This window comes from Triturus cristatus, chromosome 5_1, assembly GCF_964204655.1.
Source record: "Triturus cristatus chromosome 5_1, aTriCri1.1, whole genome shotgun sequence".
Lineage (NCBI taxonomy): Eukaryota > Metazoa > Chordata > Amphibia > Caudata > Salamandridae > Triturus > Triturus cristatus.
The window spans coordinates 349,564,165-349,584,272 of record NC_140587.1 but is presented as its reverse complement, the minus strand read 5'-3'; the positions used below and the strand labels follow the sequence as shown (position 1 = coordinate 349,584,272).

The 20,108-nt window shown below is 41.8% G+C and overlaps 1 protein-coding gene across 1 annotated transcript in view; it reads right to left on the bottom strand.

Annotated features, from left to right (window-relative positions):
• CSMD3 (CUB and Sushi multiple domains 3) overlaps positions 1–20,108 on the bottom strand; it is a 2,836,509-nt gene that overhangs the window by 511,209 nt on the left and 2,305,192 nt on the right. Inside the window, exons 42-43 of the mRNA XM_085605076.1 lie at positions 15,927–16,115; positions 5,109–5,286 (exon numbers count right to left, since the gene is read on the bottom strand). Of these exons, the coding sequence (XP_085461202.1) occupies positions 5,109–5,286; positions 15,927–16,115 (367 nt within the window). The remainder of the gene's footprint in view (positions 1–5,108; positions 5,287–15,926; positions 16,116–20,108) is intronic.

Genomic DNA, 20,108 nt, shown 5'->3' with positions numbered 1-20,108 from the left:
CACTACTGTATTATTAAAGAGGTTTTTGGGAGTGGCAATGTGTGGCAAGAATGTTCGTACACATTTGTTATGTGGCTTGTTGTGGTAGTGGTGATGTGTTCTGTTGGTTTTGTTCTGCTGAACAAATAGAACAATGTTATTCAAAGAATTGACACTCAAAAGCAAAAATGTAAACCATACTCATCACAGTTAATTAAATGAGTATATGCATATAAGAATTTGTGTAGGTAAAAAGTGAGACAAACCTCTCATGGATATACAACGGGCGTCTAGATCAACTCTATACATTGCTTCCCGGCCTCATCTTTGTTGTTTGACGACCTCTCTTGTTTGTGATTCTGAATGAATAAAATAACATACTATTCCTTTTATTTTATCCCTGGCTTATTTTCCTCACAAGGTGGGATAACTTTGACACGTATCTTAAGAAGTTTACTAAATACTAGCATTGGCTCTAAACTTTCAGTGTAGTCACTCAGTAACATTTGTATGGGTCTTACACTATATTGATTAAAAGGCACAGTTACTGACTATTCTGTCATTACATTATCCCTTTCTACAATTCATCAATCTATCATATATACTCATCTTACCAGGAACAGTTTCAGGATTCTTCTACACTTACACTATTTTGCCCAATTGGCTTACTTATTATTTTTTTCACTACTGTGAACTGCCTGTTAAAATAGAATATGGGATTACATGAATGCCACTGATGAACGTTTGGGCGCCCAAAGATCACCGATGGAGGAAATCACTTTGTCAAAAACATTTCTCTTGTGATTCAGATGAATTAGTGAAAGAATAGTGGTTGACATTTCTCTATAAAAGGCAAAATATGCACAAATTTTATAATTGCATTTACAAAAGCATATATTCTCAAATGTAGTGTCCCTGTAGACTGCCTCATGCCATGTCATATTCGGAACAAGGCCTTGAGAAAAAATCTACAGACCAATCATTATTATTATTTGAATAGTGTAAACTTCCATATCCAGGAAATAAAACCAGCTTTCAGGATTGAAAGAAGTACAATTAACCATGCATTGACAATAGATATATAGAATTATAGATAGGTAGCTGCGAGTTACAGGGATGTTTTTCACTGAGGGTTTCTAAGTGATATCAAATAGATGCTGGCAAATCTAGAGTTTTCTACAATGTCGCTCAGAACCTTGAGGGTAATAACATCCTCGCAACACACTGTTATCCATCCATAATATTATGTATGGCCCCCCCCCCCAAATCATCCGCCCCTGCTTACAACTGCCAAGCTGAGGCAAAGGAGTAGTGGGGAGCCATGCATACTATTACCGCTTCTCCTTGTCCCAAATGTGAAAAAATACATTAACTGGCATCCCCTCCCCCCCCCCCCCCCCCCCCACAGCTTCACTTTCTGCTTTCGGACAAAGTTGACAAGCTGCACTGTTGACCACACTCAGAGAGCCCTATCAGCCTGGCCGGGAAGGCCTTTATGATGTTGCAAGTGTGTGTGATGAGTTTTTCTTATCAGTTGTTGTTACGTCATAGCATTGAGTTACCAGATTTAGAATCTGGCATTAATGATAGAGACTTCCTATGGAAATCCATGCACACCAATACGAAAACCGCTTTAGCCAGACAATCAGCCAGAGTAAGTACCCTAAGATCTCTCATGCCACAAGCGCTCAGCAGGAGTAGAGAGCGTGTGCAACTTGACTTTCAAAGGTGGATGAAGAATGCAAAGTATGAACTTTGCCCAACTAAATGTGATCTATAGGAGTCCTCATTTTGGTTGATATAGCACTCTCTTTCTTACAACATAATGCATGTTTCCCTTTAAAATAATTGATCTGGTAAAAGTTAAAAATATCATTGAAAGGTGTGGATTTCTGCCTGTTATCATTGTGTCGCTTGCGACAGCGGCCAACAAGGTCTTTTTAAGCTTATTTTTCAATTTGAGTTCAGTGCTTCATATGTGAAGGATATAATGGTAATACTGTACCTCTGCTACTGCAATAGTTGGTGAATCAAGTACTTTACACCATGACACTGATTAGTTCAAAATCTCTCTAGAACCTTCGAATAAAGGTTGGCTTAAGCTACAGCAAGACATGTAAATAACAAAATGTTGTGTGCATGCCCCCAGTGTCCTAATAGTGTACATCAGGTGCATGCCTCGTTGTTCTGAAACTGCCACCAGATTACCTATGGTGCAATGTGCATATGTGATACAGAGTTGGGCCTCCGTTTGTTTTGTTTGAAAAAATACAATAAAAACAGTCTTAAAATAATGACCCACGAGGTCTTTCAGAATATTAATCTCTAACCGCCCAAGAGATGGCTGCAATTGTACTAAATAGTGTTTCAATGCTGTTTTCCGAAGGCATCAACCTTGAAGGAGAGGTGATTTGATGATGAAACAGAAGCTTTAATGTTGTACAGCCATGCAATGCAAACATACAGACAGGGTCACACAGTTTTTAGACGCACATCAACACAACTGTTGTGTGCCTAGTCAGGGATGAGCTGGAAAGAACTTTAACGACGACTTGTAGCATTGAAGTGGCTCCTGCTGCCTTTCATGTCCTACATAATAAAGTATTGAAATCTCTGGAGTGAAAAGACCAATTATCTTCCCGGCTTGAATCTACGCCAGTGTACTGGAGGCGGATGTTGTTAAAATTAATACATTCTCACTAACTGTATACAGGATATTGGACAGTACCATCGAGGTCTGGGCTGTTTAAGTGGCAGCAGCCCGGACTCAGATATATAGAAGCATATAGCAGAATTTAATGTGAGAGCCATGCACGGGGAACTTTGAAAAAATTAAAATAAAGGAAAAAGCTCGATTTTGAAACGCTGTAATTTGATGGTGCCGTGCCTGAGGTGCTCATGGAATGTACGCTTTTAAGAGATACCTGTATGCATAAAACAACCTAGAGAACAACATTTTAAGCTTCAACCAAATTCCTCAAAATAATAAGAAAGACGAATCCTCATTGTCCCTTTTAAAATGTGCATTTGCTTGCCAGGTTACACATCACTTCCAATTTCGCTTTCACTGGTCGCATTAAACCATGGGTTTAGCACTTCATCAGAAAGTTTCCCGCTTACATACGTCAATTAATGCATGTGTGACTGTACAGCCACTCAGTCATTCTGTGCTACAGTACAGTAATCAATGCACGTGCTGCAGTACAGGCCCTCATTCAGTCGGTGCTACAGTTCAGCAATTAGTACATGTGCCACAGTACAGTCTCTCACAATGTCTCTGGTACAGTACTGTAATTGATGCACGTGCAATAGTACAGCCTGCCATTCAGTCTGTGCTACAGTACAGTAATGAATGCACATGCAACTGTGTAGCGTCTCATGCAGTTTGTGCAACGGGACAGTAATTAATGATTGTGCTGCAGTACAGCCTCTCATTCAGCCTGTGCTACAGTACGGTAATTGATGCATGTGCAATAATACAGCCTCAGTCTGTGCTACAGCACATTAATGTGTATGCGACAGTACAGCCTCTTAGTCTGTGCTACAGTCCAATAGGTAATGCATGTGCAACAGTGCAGGCTCTCTTTCAGTCTGTGCTACAGTACAGTGATTAATGCACATGCGACAGTACATCATCTCGTTCAGTCTGTGTTACAGTGCAGTAATTAATGCACGTGGGACAGTACAGCCTCTCAGTCTATGCTGCAATAGAGTAATTAATGCACGTGGGACAGTCCAGCCTCTCAGTCTATGCGGCAATAGAGTAATTAATGCACGTGGGACAGTCCAGCCTCTCAGTCTATGCGGCAATAGAGAAATTAATGCATGTGGGACAGTCCAGCCTCTCAGTCTATGCTGCAATAGAGTAATTAATGCACGTGGGACAGTCCAGCCTCTCAGTCTATGCTGCAATAGAGTAATTAATGCACGTGGGACAGTACAGCCCCTCAGTCTATGCTGTAGTACAGTCATTAAGGCACGTGCAACAGTACAGCCCATCAGTCTGTGTTACAGTATAGTAATTAATACACGTGTGACTGTACAGCGGCTCATTCAGCCCGTGTTACAATACAGTAGTTGATGCATGTGCAATAGTGCAGCCTCAGTCTGTGCTAAAGTATAGTGATGCTTATGCAACAGTATAGCCTCTCTTTCAGTTTGTGCTTCAGTACAGTAATGAATGCATGTGGAACAGTACAGCCTTTCAGACTATACTGCAGTACAGTCATTAATACATGTGGGAAGGTACAGCCTCTCAGTCTATGCTGCAGTACAGTAATGAATGCATGTGGGACAGTACAGCATCTCAGTCTATGCTGCAGTACAGTAATGAATGCATGTGGGACAGTACAGCCTCTCAGTCTATGCTGCAGTACAGTCATTAATGCACGTGGGACAGTACAGCCTCTGAGACTATACTGCAGTACAGTCATTAATGCATGTGGGACAGTACAGCATCTCAGTTTATGCTGCAGTACAGTAATTAATGCACGTGGGACAGTACAGCCTCACTGTGTATGCTGCAGTACAGTCATTAATGCACGTGGGACAGTACAGCCTCTGAGACTATACTGCAGTACAGTCATTAATGCACGTGGGACAGTACAGCCCCTCAGTCTATGCTGCAGTACAGTAATGAATGCATGTGGGACAATACAGCCTCTTAGTCTATGCTGCAGTACAGTAATGAATGCATGTGGGACAGTACAGCCTCTCAGTCTATGCTGCAGTACAGTAATTAATGCATGTGGGACAGTACAGCCTCTCAGTCTATGCTGCAGTACAGTAATTAATGCACGTGGGACAGTACAGCCTCACTGTGTATGCTGCAGTACAGTCATTAATGCACGTGGGACAGTACAGCCTCTGAGACTATACTGCAGTACAGTCATTAATGCACGTGGGACAGTACAGCCCCTCAGTCTATGCTGCAGTACAGTCATTTAGGCGCGTGGGACAGTACCACCTCTCTTTCAGTCTGTCTTGCTGAAGCACATGCACTGAATTGTGTACAATGAGCTGAAAGAAATCCATAATAGAGACAGCTGATAAATTAAAAAAGTCCTTCTTCCACCTCTATTTGGATTTTTATTTCACTAGCTGCTCCATACATCAACAGAGGTACTTACCATACAGTAATAAAGTCATATATCGGTTCAGTTTGAAGGACAGTAAAATTGATATAGATCCCGTTCCCTGGTGGGACTCGCACAAGCCAGAGGCAGTCTTGAAAATTCGGGTACTCATCAGGATAACCAGGAGAGTAAATGGTCCCGTTCATCGCAGTTATATTTCCTCCACAGAGAGCTGCAAAAAGGAATATCAAGCTGTGAATCTAAAACAGGACATTTCAATTGTCTGTCTTTTTAGTTTATAAATAAGTTTATTGATATTCTACCCACCCCACCCCTTTTTTTTATTAATAGCAGAAATTGACAAAGGGTGCATTCTCTTTACATCAGTATATTTTTTTCTCTGAACATGATAAAAAATAAATTACTATAGAAATTGCTACCTGCCTCATAGCATGATTGATGCAGTCATGAAGCAACCCCGCAAATAATGAATTGGTTTGTTGACGAATACAAGTTGTCTCCACTCAATTTCAAGCAATGTTCCCACAAGCTTGTCTTGGTAATCCGTGAATCAATGCAATGCAGATTTGGATGTGAAACTCATCCTAGACAACCACAGCTCCTTCTTGATGTTTGAATAATCAGTGAAGAACGCAAGAGAAATAGATCACCAACATATTCTACTTGAGGTAATTATGTGCGTGAACGATGCTTAGGGCCTTCATAAATGTGACTCTGACCTTGGCTTTCAGCACTGGACCTTTATTCTGGAAAGTGCAGCTTATCAAAGTCCATTGCTAATATAAATATGTTAGGAATAGAGCAACTTTCAATAGTAACATTTATATTGACTATATCATGAGAAGATTTCTAAAATATATCTTCTGTTTTATGGCACACATACTATTCGCTTTTCATTAAGATGTTAGTTCATAATTTACAGAAATAATTTGAAAATATTTAAACATCACTACAATGTTTACTACTTTGTAAAAGTCAATATATAGCAAGGGTCCAATGCCTCATAGTGAAAGCCGTAAACCTGCATCTCATCTGAGAATTATTCTATTCTCAAGAGGAGTTAGAATAACTTGCGTCACCTGTAAGAAATCTAGAGGCCACGGTGTTGGGTGGTTTTCTAGTGCTGTAGTCAAAATGTGTTATGTAGTGCTTGTACAGCACACTATTGTATTTTACGTTCTAGGTGCTGAGAATACTGTGGAACCATACAATGAAACATTGAAGTTAATCACTCATTTAAAACTTTGGAAAATTAACAAGGGCTGGCAGCCTCCAGCCATGTCAAAGGAAGCCATCTCGAGATTCTCCAACATTCACATATAAAGAAAGAGACACTACTGCATTCCAACCAAAATCATCTTTAAAAGAAAAAGACAAGAAAGCAGATATCATTTCCCATCATCTATTTCAACATGAAGTCATGGCCAGATTTTCTAGGATTTATCTCCAGAGGAAGTGACATATCTGTAATTCACATTATCCATTTCCACAGGATATGACATCACCGGTTCCCCACCAAAACATCTTTTCAAGAAGAAGCCAGGTAAACAAACTTCATTTTCCAAACATCCATCACAACAGGTAACCATCACCATATTTTCCTGCATCCATATCTACAGAAAGTGACAACCCCCCATTTCCCAGCATATGTCCCTACAGGAAGTGACATCGCTGGTTTCCATCTGCTTCCTTTTTCCTCCCTTACTTTAGCCAACTCTTCAAGGTGTCCGATCAACTGTATGCACCTAGCTATGGAAAGACATCTGCCTGTACCTCCAAGTAAATTAGCTTCAGCGTGTGCCACATTTCAAACAATTTTTACACTCACACCCAGACTACACAAACACATTTGCCTTCATTTGCACATCTAATGCCTGAATGTGCAAACTCACTCACCAATTTGCACATCTAGCACCACTAACCTTGTTTATATACTACTCATTAGAACCAACAGCCCTCCCACAATACACTTATTTGATGCTTATCAATGCACACTGTACAGTTACACATGCTCCAGACTTCGCTGCCATAATGCAATGCACCCTTCATCACTGAAACCTCTTTCACAACTTCCACAAAACAAACCATAGATGTCCTCATGCCAAATGGGGACTGACTTGCAGTCATATAAGGACATGCTGGCCCTGCACTTGTGGCAATCTTACAACACTGAAGTCTTTTGAGCTCCTTTCCTTCTGGGCTACTTCCCTCTGTCAACCTCCAAAACAGCCTCCTTCCATCTAATCTAAAGACCACTAAACCCATACAAGCACATCTCCCAAGAAATCTCAGACATCCTCTCTCTGCCTCCATTCAACATACCCACCCCACGTTCTTAGGACACTTATACCTTTCGGGCAACTCCATAACAAAATACATGAAGGACGCATTTGACTCATTTCGCAACAAACTGGAAACAAAACAACTCATCAATAACCCAAACCACTCCAAAGGCAACCCACTGCACCTTATCCTCTCAGTGTCCCCTAATATCGCTGACAGATACCCATAGCTTTAGTTGGGCTGGCCACTTCACCATTGCATATACTTCACCTCAGCATTAAGGACAATCACAAAGAGGAAAAATAACCTTCTGATCCATCAAAGACATCTAACTGGAACATCTCTAGAGCATGTCCAGTTCACCAGAAATGCCAGGACTATCCTAATCACAGACCTACTTCAGTCAACAAATGCAACACCAGCAACCTCCCCTTCACTGAGAAGACTGACACATTAAAACCCAACATTATTATTACATCTACAACCCCCACACTTTCAGCCAGTCCCCATCACTGCACCATCGAATAAACAAACATCAAATCAGTCTCGCACATCTAAAATATCCTGAACTCTCTCAATGCAACGTGATAGGAAGACTATGCATCTCCTTCCTCCATCATCAAATAGCTTGAAGGAGAGGCTTTCACACCCCTTATCCTCAATGTAATGCCTCCGTAAGCAAAGAAATATTCCTAGACACCATAAAGACAGGTCAGTTCCTTTTCCTGCTAAAGAAACTATTTCTGGACCCAGAGAACCACTACAACTTCTGCCCTATTTCCCACCTTCAACTCATAGGTACAATCATCAAGAAAGCAGTTACCACCAGCCACAGGAGCACATCATCAAGATTAATCTTCCAATCAAGCTTCAGACCACACTGCAGTACTGAGAAAGACAAATTGTTGACAACTCCACACTCCTCAATGACAAGAACAATCCCTGCACTTGTGATCCTGCTTGACATCTCTGCAGCTTTTGACATAGTGGACCATTTAGCTCTGATCAACACCCACAAAAACACACATGGTATTTTCAGGCACTACCTTGAAATGGTACACATTCTACATCACCAGCTAGTGCCAACTTCTCCAAGTAGGTTCCACAAGATCACAGATACTTCCAGTATCCTGCTGTGTACCTCAGGACTCCATCCTTTCTTCCATCATCTTTATCCGCTTCATGGAACCTCTCCAATTCCTTTTTTCAGACAGTAGCATTAAGCTTGATCAATAAGCATATAATACCCAACTTCCCCAAAAATGTCCTTACCCAACGACATACAGAGACTCAAAGTATTGACTCAAATTCATTTAATCTTGGATGTAAAACTAAATTCCCAAAGATTAATCCCATGAAGACTGAATCCCTCCTGTTTGCCATCATCACAAAACAACCCCAAATTAAAGTTTTGATCTTCAAAAAAAAAAAACTCAACTTACATACCATGTAAAAATTTCTTCCGCACAGATCTTTGATTTAAGCAACAAACTGAAAGGAAGAGCAAGACATGTTGGTTCTAATGCTCCTTGATGCAGAAAGTGAAGCAGAATTCATGAACGATGACTCCACAACAACCGTACAAGCCTTAGCACCTTCGAATCAAAGCCGCAGGCAGTGACCTGCTCCGTGCTCTCTCAAGTTTCACATTAGCACCTGTTAAAGGAAATCCTGCATGTAGCAGAATGGCACATCAATGTACCACATAAATTCAAATAAATAACCCCATGTTAAAAAAAAAAACACACGGGCTCCATAACTCCATCACTTATCAAGCCCTCAACAAGAAGATTCCAACTTGTCATGTCAGTGATACATGAGTGTGGATATTGCCAGACTGGAAACAAAATATTGCAAAATTGAAAAAAACAGAAGGCATGCCTTCTCTAGTCACACTCCAAGTAACTGGAACCACATCTCCATTGACATCAGATCAACCACAACTCTCCTAAAATTCAGAAAAGAAGCTGAAGACACCCATCTTCAAGGATCACTTCCCTGACCTGACATTCTACCGTTGACCATCTCCCAGTAATTCTATCTTCTCGGGGGCCGTACACCCTGTTCAGCACTCTGCTGCACTCAAACTAGGTTCATGCTTTTCAAATACCAATAAATAAATAAAAACACATAGACAATGCAGGCTACTCAAGGGCAAATATATAATTTTATTAAAAAAGAAAGAACAATCAGGGTGTAGATGGCTTATCAAGTAACTAAATTATGAATGAGAATGTTGTTGGAGAGGCAACCAAGTCCAAGATAAATCTTTAATTGTCATTGTGGGAAGGTTGCAGAAACAGTTGTTTTTATATTTGGATAATGCAGTGCTTCACAGTCAAAGATGGAACTTTTGTTGGCTGAAGACACAATCTTAAATGAGTTAAATGGTTACATTTCCAGGGAAGCAAAAGTAAGGCATTTCCTAGTGGGGTTGAGACACCCTAAAATGTATTCTGTATTGCAGGTTGTGAATAAGTATATTGTTGAACGTTTCAATTATGAATGCTAAAATGTCACCTGAAGATTCATTTTAATACATAAAAACTCATACATTTTAATGGTTTACCTATAAGCATCTAATTAGCAATATTGGCTAGTGTCTCCCGTGTGGTTTATCCATATATATCCAATTAGGACACATTTGATGTGGCCTATTGACTACAGTAAATTTGATAATAAAAGTATGTTTACATTAGGGGTGGGCTGATAAATTCCGCTCCATCGGCAGAGTTTTTCCCAACCCACGTTAAGCTTGTAATGCGGAGTTCTGGCAAAACCCTGCCAATCGCCATGTGACAGCTTTTTTTTCTTGCGTGTGGTTCACCAATGGTAAGATGGCAAGCGCGAGTGGAAATTGGCATCCCCTAGGACTATTTTCGGCCGCTAGGATCGCACCTTGGGAGATTTTGTCAACGCGGGCAGGCGCGACCATCCACAGTGAGAAAGCTGCTGCTAAAGTAGGTAATCTATTGGAGTGGCAGCAAAGAAGCTGCGCTGTCTGGCATGCTGCCATTGTCGCTGATTTTGCAGTGCAGAATAAGCTCCTGCCATTAAAAATCGTGACGTGCCAGTTCCGCCTGCTCGGGGAACTCTGCGGAATCTCACAGAGTTTTCATGTAACTCTTCGGAATTCTGTGGCATGAAACTCCACGAGTTCTGCCCACTCCTAGTTTACATCTGTCAGAAAATCACAAAGGCATTCTGGCAAACATGGTTCCATTAACATTTGCAAACATCACTGCCAGGAATGTGGAGTTGTCTGCACCCATAAATCCCACTCAAGGGGAAAGTGGGCATTCCAGATCACGAACTCCAGTTTCACCTTTCCACCCTGGAAATAGTTGGAAATGTGCTCAAGTCAATGGCTGGCAAAACTCCACTTCCAATGTGAAAAGGGGGAGTAGATCACCAGGAGATATGTTGGCGAGCTAGAATAAGGGATCTCTCCATGCGAACTTTTTTCTTTACAGTGATGAAAAAATGTGTGTTTGCACATGGGATGCTACTCCCCCCGTGAAGAGTCATCTGTTGTGGAGAACTGGGCACAGCGGGAATAGGACCCACTTGGGAATCTTACATGACCTTCCCATGAACACACATGTAAATGCAACTTGCACAGCTTTCCATGATTATTCCTGGGAATGTTTTGTGAATAGCACGAGTCATAAATCTACTCTTGTGCACAGGGATAGATAGACCTACAAATGTAGATTGATCATTTTCTTTGTCAATCAGGTCCAATAACGTCCTAAAAGATAAACAAATCTGCACAAACCCTTAATTCATAAAAAGATGTATTGGCAGGAGAATACCCTGTAATCTTCCTAAGGCTCTTAGGCTATAGTTATCCCCATATACCCTATCTCCTTCTAAATGGTAGAAACATTAGAGAAAAAGGGACAACAGTCCTGATTCGCGATACAGTAGTAAATCTGCAGACTTGAAAGTGCTCCTTCGAAAGGGTGCATTTTTACTCCTTTTTGGTAGCAGTGGCCTAGAAACCTGTGGCAAACCCAAGTTTCTAGATTTACCATACAAATTTCACGTGATATTTTTGGCTATTGCTAGTTCCCTGAATGCAGCATTCAACACACAGGGCAATTTTGCATTTGGAAAAACAGCCCTCCTGTGCAACTGCACATTGTCCATTTGGGAAAATGTCTTTTCATGGAGAAACCCTATTCCGTGCACCTGCATGAAGTTTGGGGGTGCTCTGTTACCAATCCCACCCTGAAAGCTGATTTACTCTAATTCTTTGCTGAAGCTATTCTCTGACCATGTATGGGGTTAGAAAGGGTCAGCGAGGAATGTGTTAGCCACAAGCTTTCAAGGCAAACCACACCGTGATTGATTCACTAACTACCCCATGCATGAGGTTTGCATATTTGTATCCAGCAGTGGTATCAATTATGGAATAGTAAATACATTTGTGCCTGCCAGGTACCCTGTAGTGGAAACACGACTGCCGTAAATGGAGTCATATTCGGGTATGTCTTATCTTTATGGGTGGTGAAGATTTTATGAATAAGACCCAAACTCACAAGTTTATGGCTGATGAAAATCCCTTTCTTGTGGTTCACTACTTCTTAATAGTATGCAGTCGTGGCATACAATTAACACAGACCTAAATACATTCATCACTTTTAAGTATCCTTTTGGGGTGACCCAGAGCCTGAAAATCGATTTCTCAACTAGGCCCAATGTGTGTAACAAAAGGTGGAGTAATTAAAGGAATAATAGAAAGGTAGATGCCAAGGATTCACCAAATGAAACTATTTTCTGGTGCGCAGCTGAGCAAATTGACCTGTTTAGTGACACTCCACCATCTGCTAAGAGGAAAAGGTGGCCATTAAAGCATTGAAACTGTGGGCTCTAAAATAGATAAATCGATAGGCAGTGACTTGCCACGAGGACTTGCAGCAGTGGAATTCCATGGACATTTATAGGACCTGGCTAGGATGAACCGCAGGAGCACATGTAAGATAAAGGAGATGGGTGACGTTTTGTAGCAGGCACTACAAGGCACACATGCACACCACAGAGCAAGAATGTGCCACTGCCAGGATGAGCTGACAGTACGGATGCTAGTTTTTAAATTACGCCCCTCGTATATAGGTTTACCATTCTGATTACTGCTGTGCCGTCTTTAACTATAATTTTTGCATTCATTAAGTGCCATCAAATTGGTTTGAGTCAGTAATTTTTCAACTCGCAGAAATGGTGGTGTCAGATTTTATGTGATTGCCTCATTTTTATTTATGTGGATTAGGTATTACTACTTGGTCCGTCATATGTGCAATGACTCTTTCTTGGATAAAAGAGTGGGCCTGATTCACATAGTTAAACTGAGACGAAAGTCTAACTTTACGACTTTTGATATTCACAAAGGGCGTTTACTACATGTAAATGCCCTTTGTGAATACCAGAGGTTGAACTTTACGACTTTCGGTATTCACAAAGGGCCTTTACGAGTAGTAAATGCCCTTTGAGAATACCAAAAGTCGTAAAGTTAGACTTTCATCTCATTTTACCTTTGTGAATTGGGCCCAGTGTTTTTAAGGCATGCTCATGCATGACACCATGCTTGAAACATGTACCACAGCACCTCTGCTTCAGATTTCCTAGTAGTGTGCACCTCAAATGTTCATGCTGTTATTTTCGAAGGTGGTTCTACTTGCGCAGTACTACCACCACATCTCATGCTGATTTTAGGTTATTGCTTATCTGTTATGGGAGACTTGGGATTGGCACATAATTCCTCGATAGTTACCTAAATTTCCAAGTGTGTTGGCTCTCTATGAAATGTTGTAGGTCTCTGTGTATTCGCTCTAATTGCAGCTTCAGCTCCAATAGTGATAAACAGATTCAGCCCGATTTTAACACACTGAGCATGTTTCGTGTTAGACCTGACATCATTGGCGTGGGTTTCCCATGTATTTTTGCCTTTGCCTCCTGTATTTTTGCTGTGTGTTCGACTTTGTTTTGCTGGGATAGATGCTTTGGGCACTTTGCCACTGTTGTTCAGTGCCAAAGCGCCAATGCTCCCTTTGTAAATGATTGTTATGGATTGGTGATTCCATATTTGGCATATTTGATTTACTAGTCAGTCCATAGTACAGTGCACTGTGCGTGCATAGGGCCTGTAAATCAAATGCTGCTAGTGTGCTGCAGCACTGATTGTGCCACCCACATAAGCAGCCTGTAAATGTAACTTAGGCCTGCCATTGCAGAGCCTGTGTGCAGTCTGGTACTGCCATGTTGATATGGCAAGTGCACCCACGTGCCAGGTCCTAACCTTCCCTCTTCTTACATGCTAGTCACCCCTAAGGTAGGCCTAAGGTACCCCTGTGGGCAGGGTGCAGTGTATGTAAAAGGTAGGACATGCCCTGGTGTGTGAGCTATGTCCTGATCGTGAAATACTGCCAATTTCATTTTTCATCATTGCAAGGCTACCTGCTTCTTAGGATAGAATGGGGAGTTTGCTTAGGACATCGTATAAACATAACTACCCATGGGAAGAAGGTAAAAAAATAAAGTTTAGTATGCCTGAACTCAGAATTTTAAAATGCATTTTTTAGTGAGGGTGATTTTTGCATTCTGTGTTTGAAAATATCACTTTTAGAAAGTAGTTATTTTCTTGCTTAGCCATCCAGTGTGCCTCTGCTAGGATGTGTAGTGACTGTCTGGCTTTGAAGTGACAGGTGCTGGGGAGGTGCAGTGGCTCCAGAAAGTCTGGATGAATCAAGGCTGGGCTGAATAGACCTGGGCTGCATTTAGAGTAGGGGGAGGAGATTTCCTTTTACCTAAATGGGCCTGGTCTGCCTTCCAAAATGCTGTCTTCACCTCCTGCTAGGAAGCTGCATCAGAGAGGACAGAACTGGTTTTGACTGAGCACAGGGCTTCTCTGCCACCAGAGAACACATTATTTTGCTGTACAACTAATGGGGCACAGACGCCAGAACTTTAGATCACTTCTGGGAAATCAAGAGGAACCTTTGCCAAGGAGAAGAGCTGTAGAATCGGAGGAGGAATACTGCCCCTGTGCTATTCGCTGTCTGGGGTTGGCCTGCAATGGCTCCTTTCTGCCAAGGAAAGGGAAAAGGACTTTGCTGTTTGCGGTGTCCCCTGCTTGAGGAAGATCTCCAAGGGCTTGAACAAGAGCTTGTATCCTGTTCTGAAGTCTCAGGGACACCACAACTTCACCCCAGCTCTCCTGGACTTCCTGGCTGGGAGTTCTGACCTGCCAAGAGGTGCCTGTAGCTGTGCAGGGCCTCTGGAGGATGTTCTGGCTGTTTGGTGCTGGAAAAGCAAAGCAACAGAGAAGCGTGGCGCATCCGTACTTGTTTTCGAAGCATCACTGAAGAAATCGTCATAGTGCCTGCCCGTGGCTCGAGATATCGCTCCACGCTGCATCGAGTGCACCGTTCTCCAAAGTCTGAGATCACCTCACCAATTCCGAAGCACGCACTGCTGTGTGAATGCAAGTACACAAGCATCGTCCTGGATCGTGGCATTGCATCGAGGCGCCAAGTCTGTTGCATCATTGGGAGATGCAGTAAGAAACTAACGTGTCACCTCCCCACGCAGTAAGAAACCGACGCATCACCTCCTCTCCGGTAAGGAACCGACATGCCACCTCCCCTGCTCAGCAGTAAGGAACCGACGCATCACCTACCCCCGAGCAAGGAACCGACGCATCACCTTCCCTGTGTGTAAGTAACCGACGCATCACCTTCTCTGAGACCCTTTCTGTTTGTGTGCGCGATGCATCCAAGGTACTTTGTGTCAAAAGTGTTGCATGTTCAATTTGCTTTGAACTGAACTACTTCTACCATTTGAAAGTGATATTTTTATTACTGTATTGTTGGTTTTTTGTTGTTTTGATCTTTAGATAAAGATTACTTATTTTTCTAAACTGGTTTGGTGTCCATTTGTAGTGTTTTCACTGTATTACTGTAAGTGTTCACAAATGCTTTACACACTGCTTCTTAGATAAGCCTGTCGGCTCGTGCCAAGCTACCAAGGGGGTGAGCGGGGGTTATTTTAGAATTGTATCCTCCTTACGCTGACTAGGAAGAAGGGTCCCTGCTTGGACAAAGATACCTACCTCTGCCAACTAGAGACCCCCATTTTTAACACTTGGTAAATACATCAATATCAAGAAGAAGGCTACGAGTTCCTTAACCACAATAGACAATAAATAGTGTGACTAGTGTAGTGAAGGCATTTCAACATTACCAGTTTTTTCCAGAGAAAAAAATTGAAAAAGTTTATTGTAAGAATGTTTGCAACTATATTTTTCCTGTGTATCTATATGTTATGTAAATTCAATGATCTCTCTTCAATGGTGTTAATGAAACTATTTTTCAGCAACCTTGATTTAGAATGCTTTTTTTCCATGCATTTCTGTTAACACAAATCTCAACATTTCAACACTAATTCTTAACTCAGATTCAATGCTGATAGATGCCCGAAATGGCCTCTTAATGACAATACATGACAAGACATCTACCAAGCGCCAATTTAATGAAATATGAGGCAGATTAATGCTTGTTGTTCACCTACCGTCACATCTGGGCAGTGGATGGTTCCAATTCCGGCTAACCCCATGTAAGCAAGTGAGAGCCGAGTCTCCGAGCACAGAATATCCAGGAAAACATTCGAAAGAAACAGTCTGTCCTACAGTAAAGTCGCTGCCAATCACAAAACCATTCCGAAATGGGCGGGGGTCGGGGCAACTTTGTAGTTGATAAGCTAAAATAAAATGAGAAGTCAGAAGAGATATGTTTATTTAGTATCACGTAATTGCAATCACAAGATAACTACTACAATCATATTCTGAAAATAACGCATTTCTTCAACTTATTAAGCAGTTGTGATATACAGAACAAGGACGGTGTATCGTTGCACATATCTAGACAGGCAAAGTTGGAATGCGTTCGTTATGGGCCCCTGGTTGAACCACCTTTCTATTTTATTACTCAGTGTCTGCTAACTCAAGCCCCACAATGCCAAACAATATTGTAAATGCTAAAGACTGAGAAAGATGGGAGGTAAAGAGAAATACAGTTCTCTTTCACAGGGCCCCCGCTTCACCCATGCCTTAAAACGTCTCTGAGAACTAGTCCCAATTTTGCACTGACTGCTAGTCACAGTAACAAAACAGGCTGCTATGTTAATAATCCATAAACTTTTTAACCAGGGAGGTGGATGGGAACACTGGCTAATGCAGACTGTGGCCATAAGACTGGCCTCCGGTCAATGCGGGCAGGAGGCACGGTAGATCAGTGGAATATCTGGTTTGTCATTGTAGTAGGGCTCACAGTGGATCAACATCAGAAGCCGACTGATCCCACCTCCCTCTTTGTACTTAGTGGCGCCTGCCAGCAGTGGGGATCCACGCACTTTGCATAGCTCATGTCATTTGAAAACACATGCTTAGGGGCAGATTTACAAGGCCTTTGCGCCACTTTTGCGTCATTTGTAACATGGGAAAAGTGACGCAATAGTGGCGCAAGGGGCTTGTAAATAAGCCCCTTAGATTCTAGTCTAAACTTCCAACACCCATACTGATAAAGGCCCTTCTTTTCTGAGAAAAGGGAAATTTATTAAGGAAGGAAGAATGTTGAACACTTCTATCTATTGGAAGCTGCTCTGTTTAAACAGAAAAAGCTATTTTATTAAAATTACCAAAACTAAGTACACGTACTTAAAAACATTTTATTAAAATTACCAACACTAAAAATTATTGACTCAAAATGTGACTATGCTTTGCTTTAACAGAGATGCAGGCTTCAATCAGGATCCCTCATCGAAAGGAGTGATGAACTCTTTTTACCATGCAGAAACACAAAATCAGTGGCACGTGCAGCTGCAATTTGTTTTTTATGGTTTGGCTGCTAATTAACATTGACAAAAGGACAACGATAGCATTAACGTATTGCTTAATGGTGCAGACAGCTTTCTTGCTTATTGTCTATCAAGACATCTTTAGTTGCCTGCTAGCCTCTTTCATTAAAAAATCATAATAATAAAATGAATGTGATTTTGTTTAGGGCCTGATTTAGATCCTGTCGGACAGGTTACTCCATCACAACAATGGCATATCCGGTCAGCCAAAATATAAACTCCATTATATCCTACGGGATTTATATTTTAGTGAAGGAGATATCCACCCACGGAGTAACACCTCCGCCAAGATCTAAATAAGGCCCTAAGTCTTGTTAGGCATTTGTCTGTTGAAGTGGAGAACTTGGTTTTTGTTCAGGCCTCAGAACATCAAGCATTGGATGGGGGATGCGTCAACCCCTTTGTGAGAAATTTGGTTAATAATTGAGGGGTGGTACCAAAGGAGTAGCCAGAACATTAAAATATTTCTCACTTTGAATCAAATCTCTAATGGCAGCCAAGCAAGTAAAGGAAGTCGTCATGACCCTCCGCAGATGAGCTCTCTTGTTCCTCCCATCCAAGCATTTATCCATTCATCCTTTCATCCTTCCTTGCACCAGCTGACATCCACTATTTCACATTACATTCTGTCATCCATTAATTCTTTCATCCATATTTCAGTCTTTCACTATTCTGTCCCTCTGTCATCCATACCCAAACCTGTCCATCAAACCCATCCTGCCTTTCACTCATCCATCCATCCATCCTTTCACTCAGCTGTCCAGCCATTCACCCTTTCATTCATCATCCATCCATTCATCTTCTCTCCCTTTCACTTATGCATCAATCCTTTCACTCATCCATCCATCTATCCATTGTCCCTTTCACTTATCTACCCACCCTTTCACTCATCTATCCATTTCTTCACTCATCCATCCTTATATCCATCCATTCATGCATCCATCCTTTCAGTCATCCAACCATCCATCAACCCTTCCACCCATCATTCATGTATCCTTTCACTTATCCAACCATCTTTTCACTCACTCATCTATCCATCTTTTCACTCACTCATCCATACTTTTACTCGTCTATCAGTCTTACCTAAAAGCAACAAAATTAACCTGAGCTCCACCCTCTGGGGAGCAGACTCACTTAATTTAAGGCAATGTGCAAAGCAGTATCAAAACAGTAACAAAGTCAAAATGCAGCACAAGAAAAATCCAACTCCGATAAAAAAAAATAGAGTAAATTGTATTAAATAAAATGACCACACATGTCAAAAATCCAATTGTGCGAACCAGAGATTTGAATTTTCAAAGTTTAAATTGAAAATAATATTAAAAAACATTAAGCACCAACCGCTGTCAATGGGTTGCAGTAGACTGAGACCTAGGCACGATTTGGGGCCGACCATGATGAAGTGTGGGTCAGATACAGAACTAAGTATCACCAGATCGAAGGTTCTATCTTGACACTTAGGGGCTTATTCACAAGCCTCTTCCGCCGCCAATACGTCACTTTTTCCCATGTTAAAAGTAACGCACCGGCGGCGCAAGGGGCTTGTAAATCTGCCCCTTAGTCTCAAAAATGGAACTCAGATACCTGATGGACGCAGTCCTGATGAAGCCATTGGTTTTGGTAGGAAAAGCTTAGAGCAGGTGAAATTCAAATTTTGTGCCCACTTTTTGAGAGCTCAGAATATTTCAGAGGGGCAACACTGCAGGCCATAACTGATTAGGGATTCACGAGGCATGATACCTTCTTTACGAGTTCCCACTGAACTGGATTTGCTGTTGCGGAGAAGCTCTAAGGGGAGAAACTTGAACATTCAGCCCAGCAGGAACACACCTTGGGAGGATTGGCTTGGCAGGTTTGTCCTAGTCCTCCGGACATCTTGAATTTGAAACATTTTCACAGTCCAGGTTTTTAGGGATGATAGGAGAAGTCCTGTCAGACACAAGCAAGGATCTAGGACTCAGGAGCAGCAATTGGGGTTCAGGACTCATTCCAAGAAAGGCCAATCATAGAGTCCAGAACAGGTCCGGTTGGAACTGGTCAGCTGGGCAATTGCAGAAAAGGCCTCTTGTAGCTTGTTGTGTCCCTGCAGCTTAACATGAAGTCAGCCTTATGAACTTTGCAGTCCACTTGTTTGCCTTGAGTACACAAAGGAGCAGGTCCAGTCCTTCAGAGCTCCTCTCAGGTCCCTGACAGCAGCTTAAGTCCTCTTATGATGAGCAGTGTTCTGAAGAGGGTGCCAGGGGATGCAACATTTATACCTGGCACGAGCTTGTGCATGGCGGTGAACCCTGGGACCTTAAAACCAATGGACTAAAAGATCCCAGGTGTATGCCTACCCACTTATGAAGCAGTTGCTGTCTACAAACAATTCCACAGTGGCCCTAACTCCTAAACTTCAAGATGGTGAACCCATTCTCTACTTGTGCAGAGCCTGTTTGCCCACGCAGTGTTGTGGCCAACGTAATGAGCTGCTCATACTCCTTGGTCACTCAAAAAACAGTTCTGGAGGCTATCCAAAATACATGGTATTTAAAAGTTGGTCGACATAGGGGTGATGTATTAATATTTAAAAAGAAGGTTTTGACCTGCCACAAAAGCCCATGACCCATATTTGTTCCACTACTGTAGTGCATAGCACCATGGGTGATACAGACCACTAGTGGCATTTATCTTCCAGTCACTGGGTACACTTTGTTCAGTAGGGACTTAAAAGAAAGTTAAATATATCAATTAGAAGTATGCCAATTCAACCATGTTTAAAGGAGGGGAGGGGGCACAGACACGTTACTAATGGTTTTAATGGGAAACGTGCACATAGTTCTGAACCCATAAAAAATA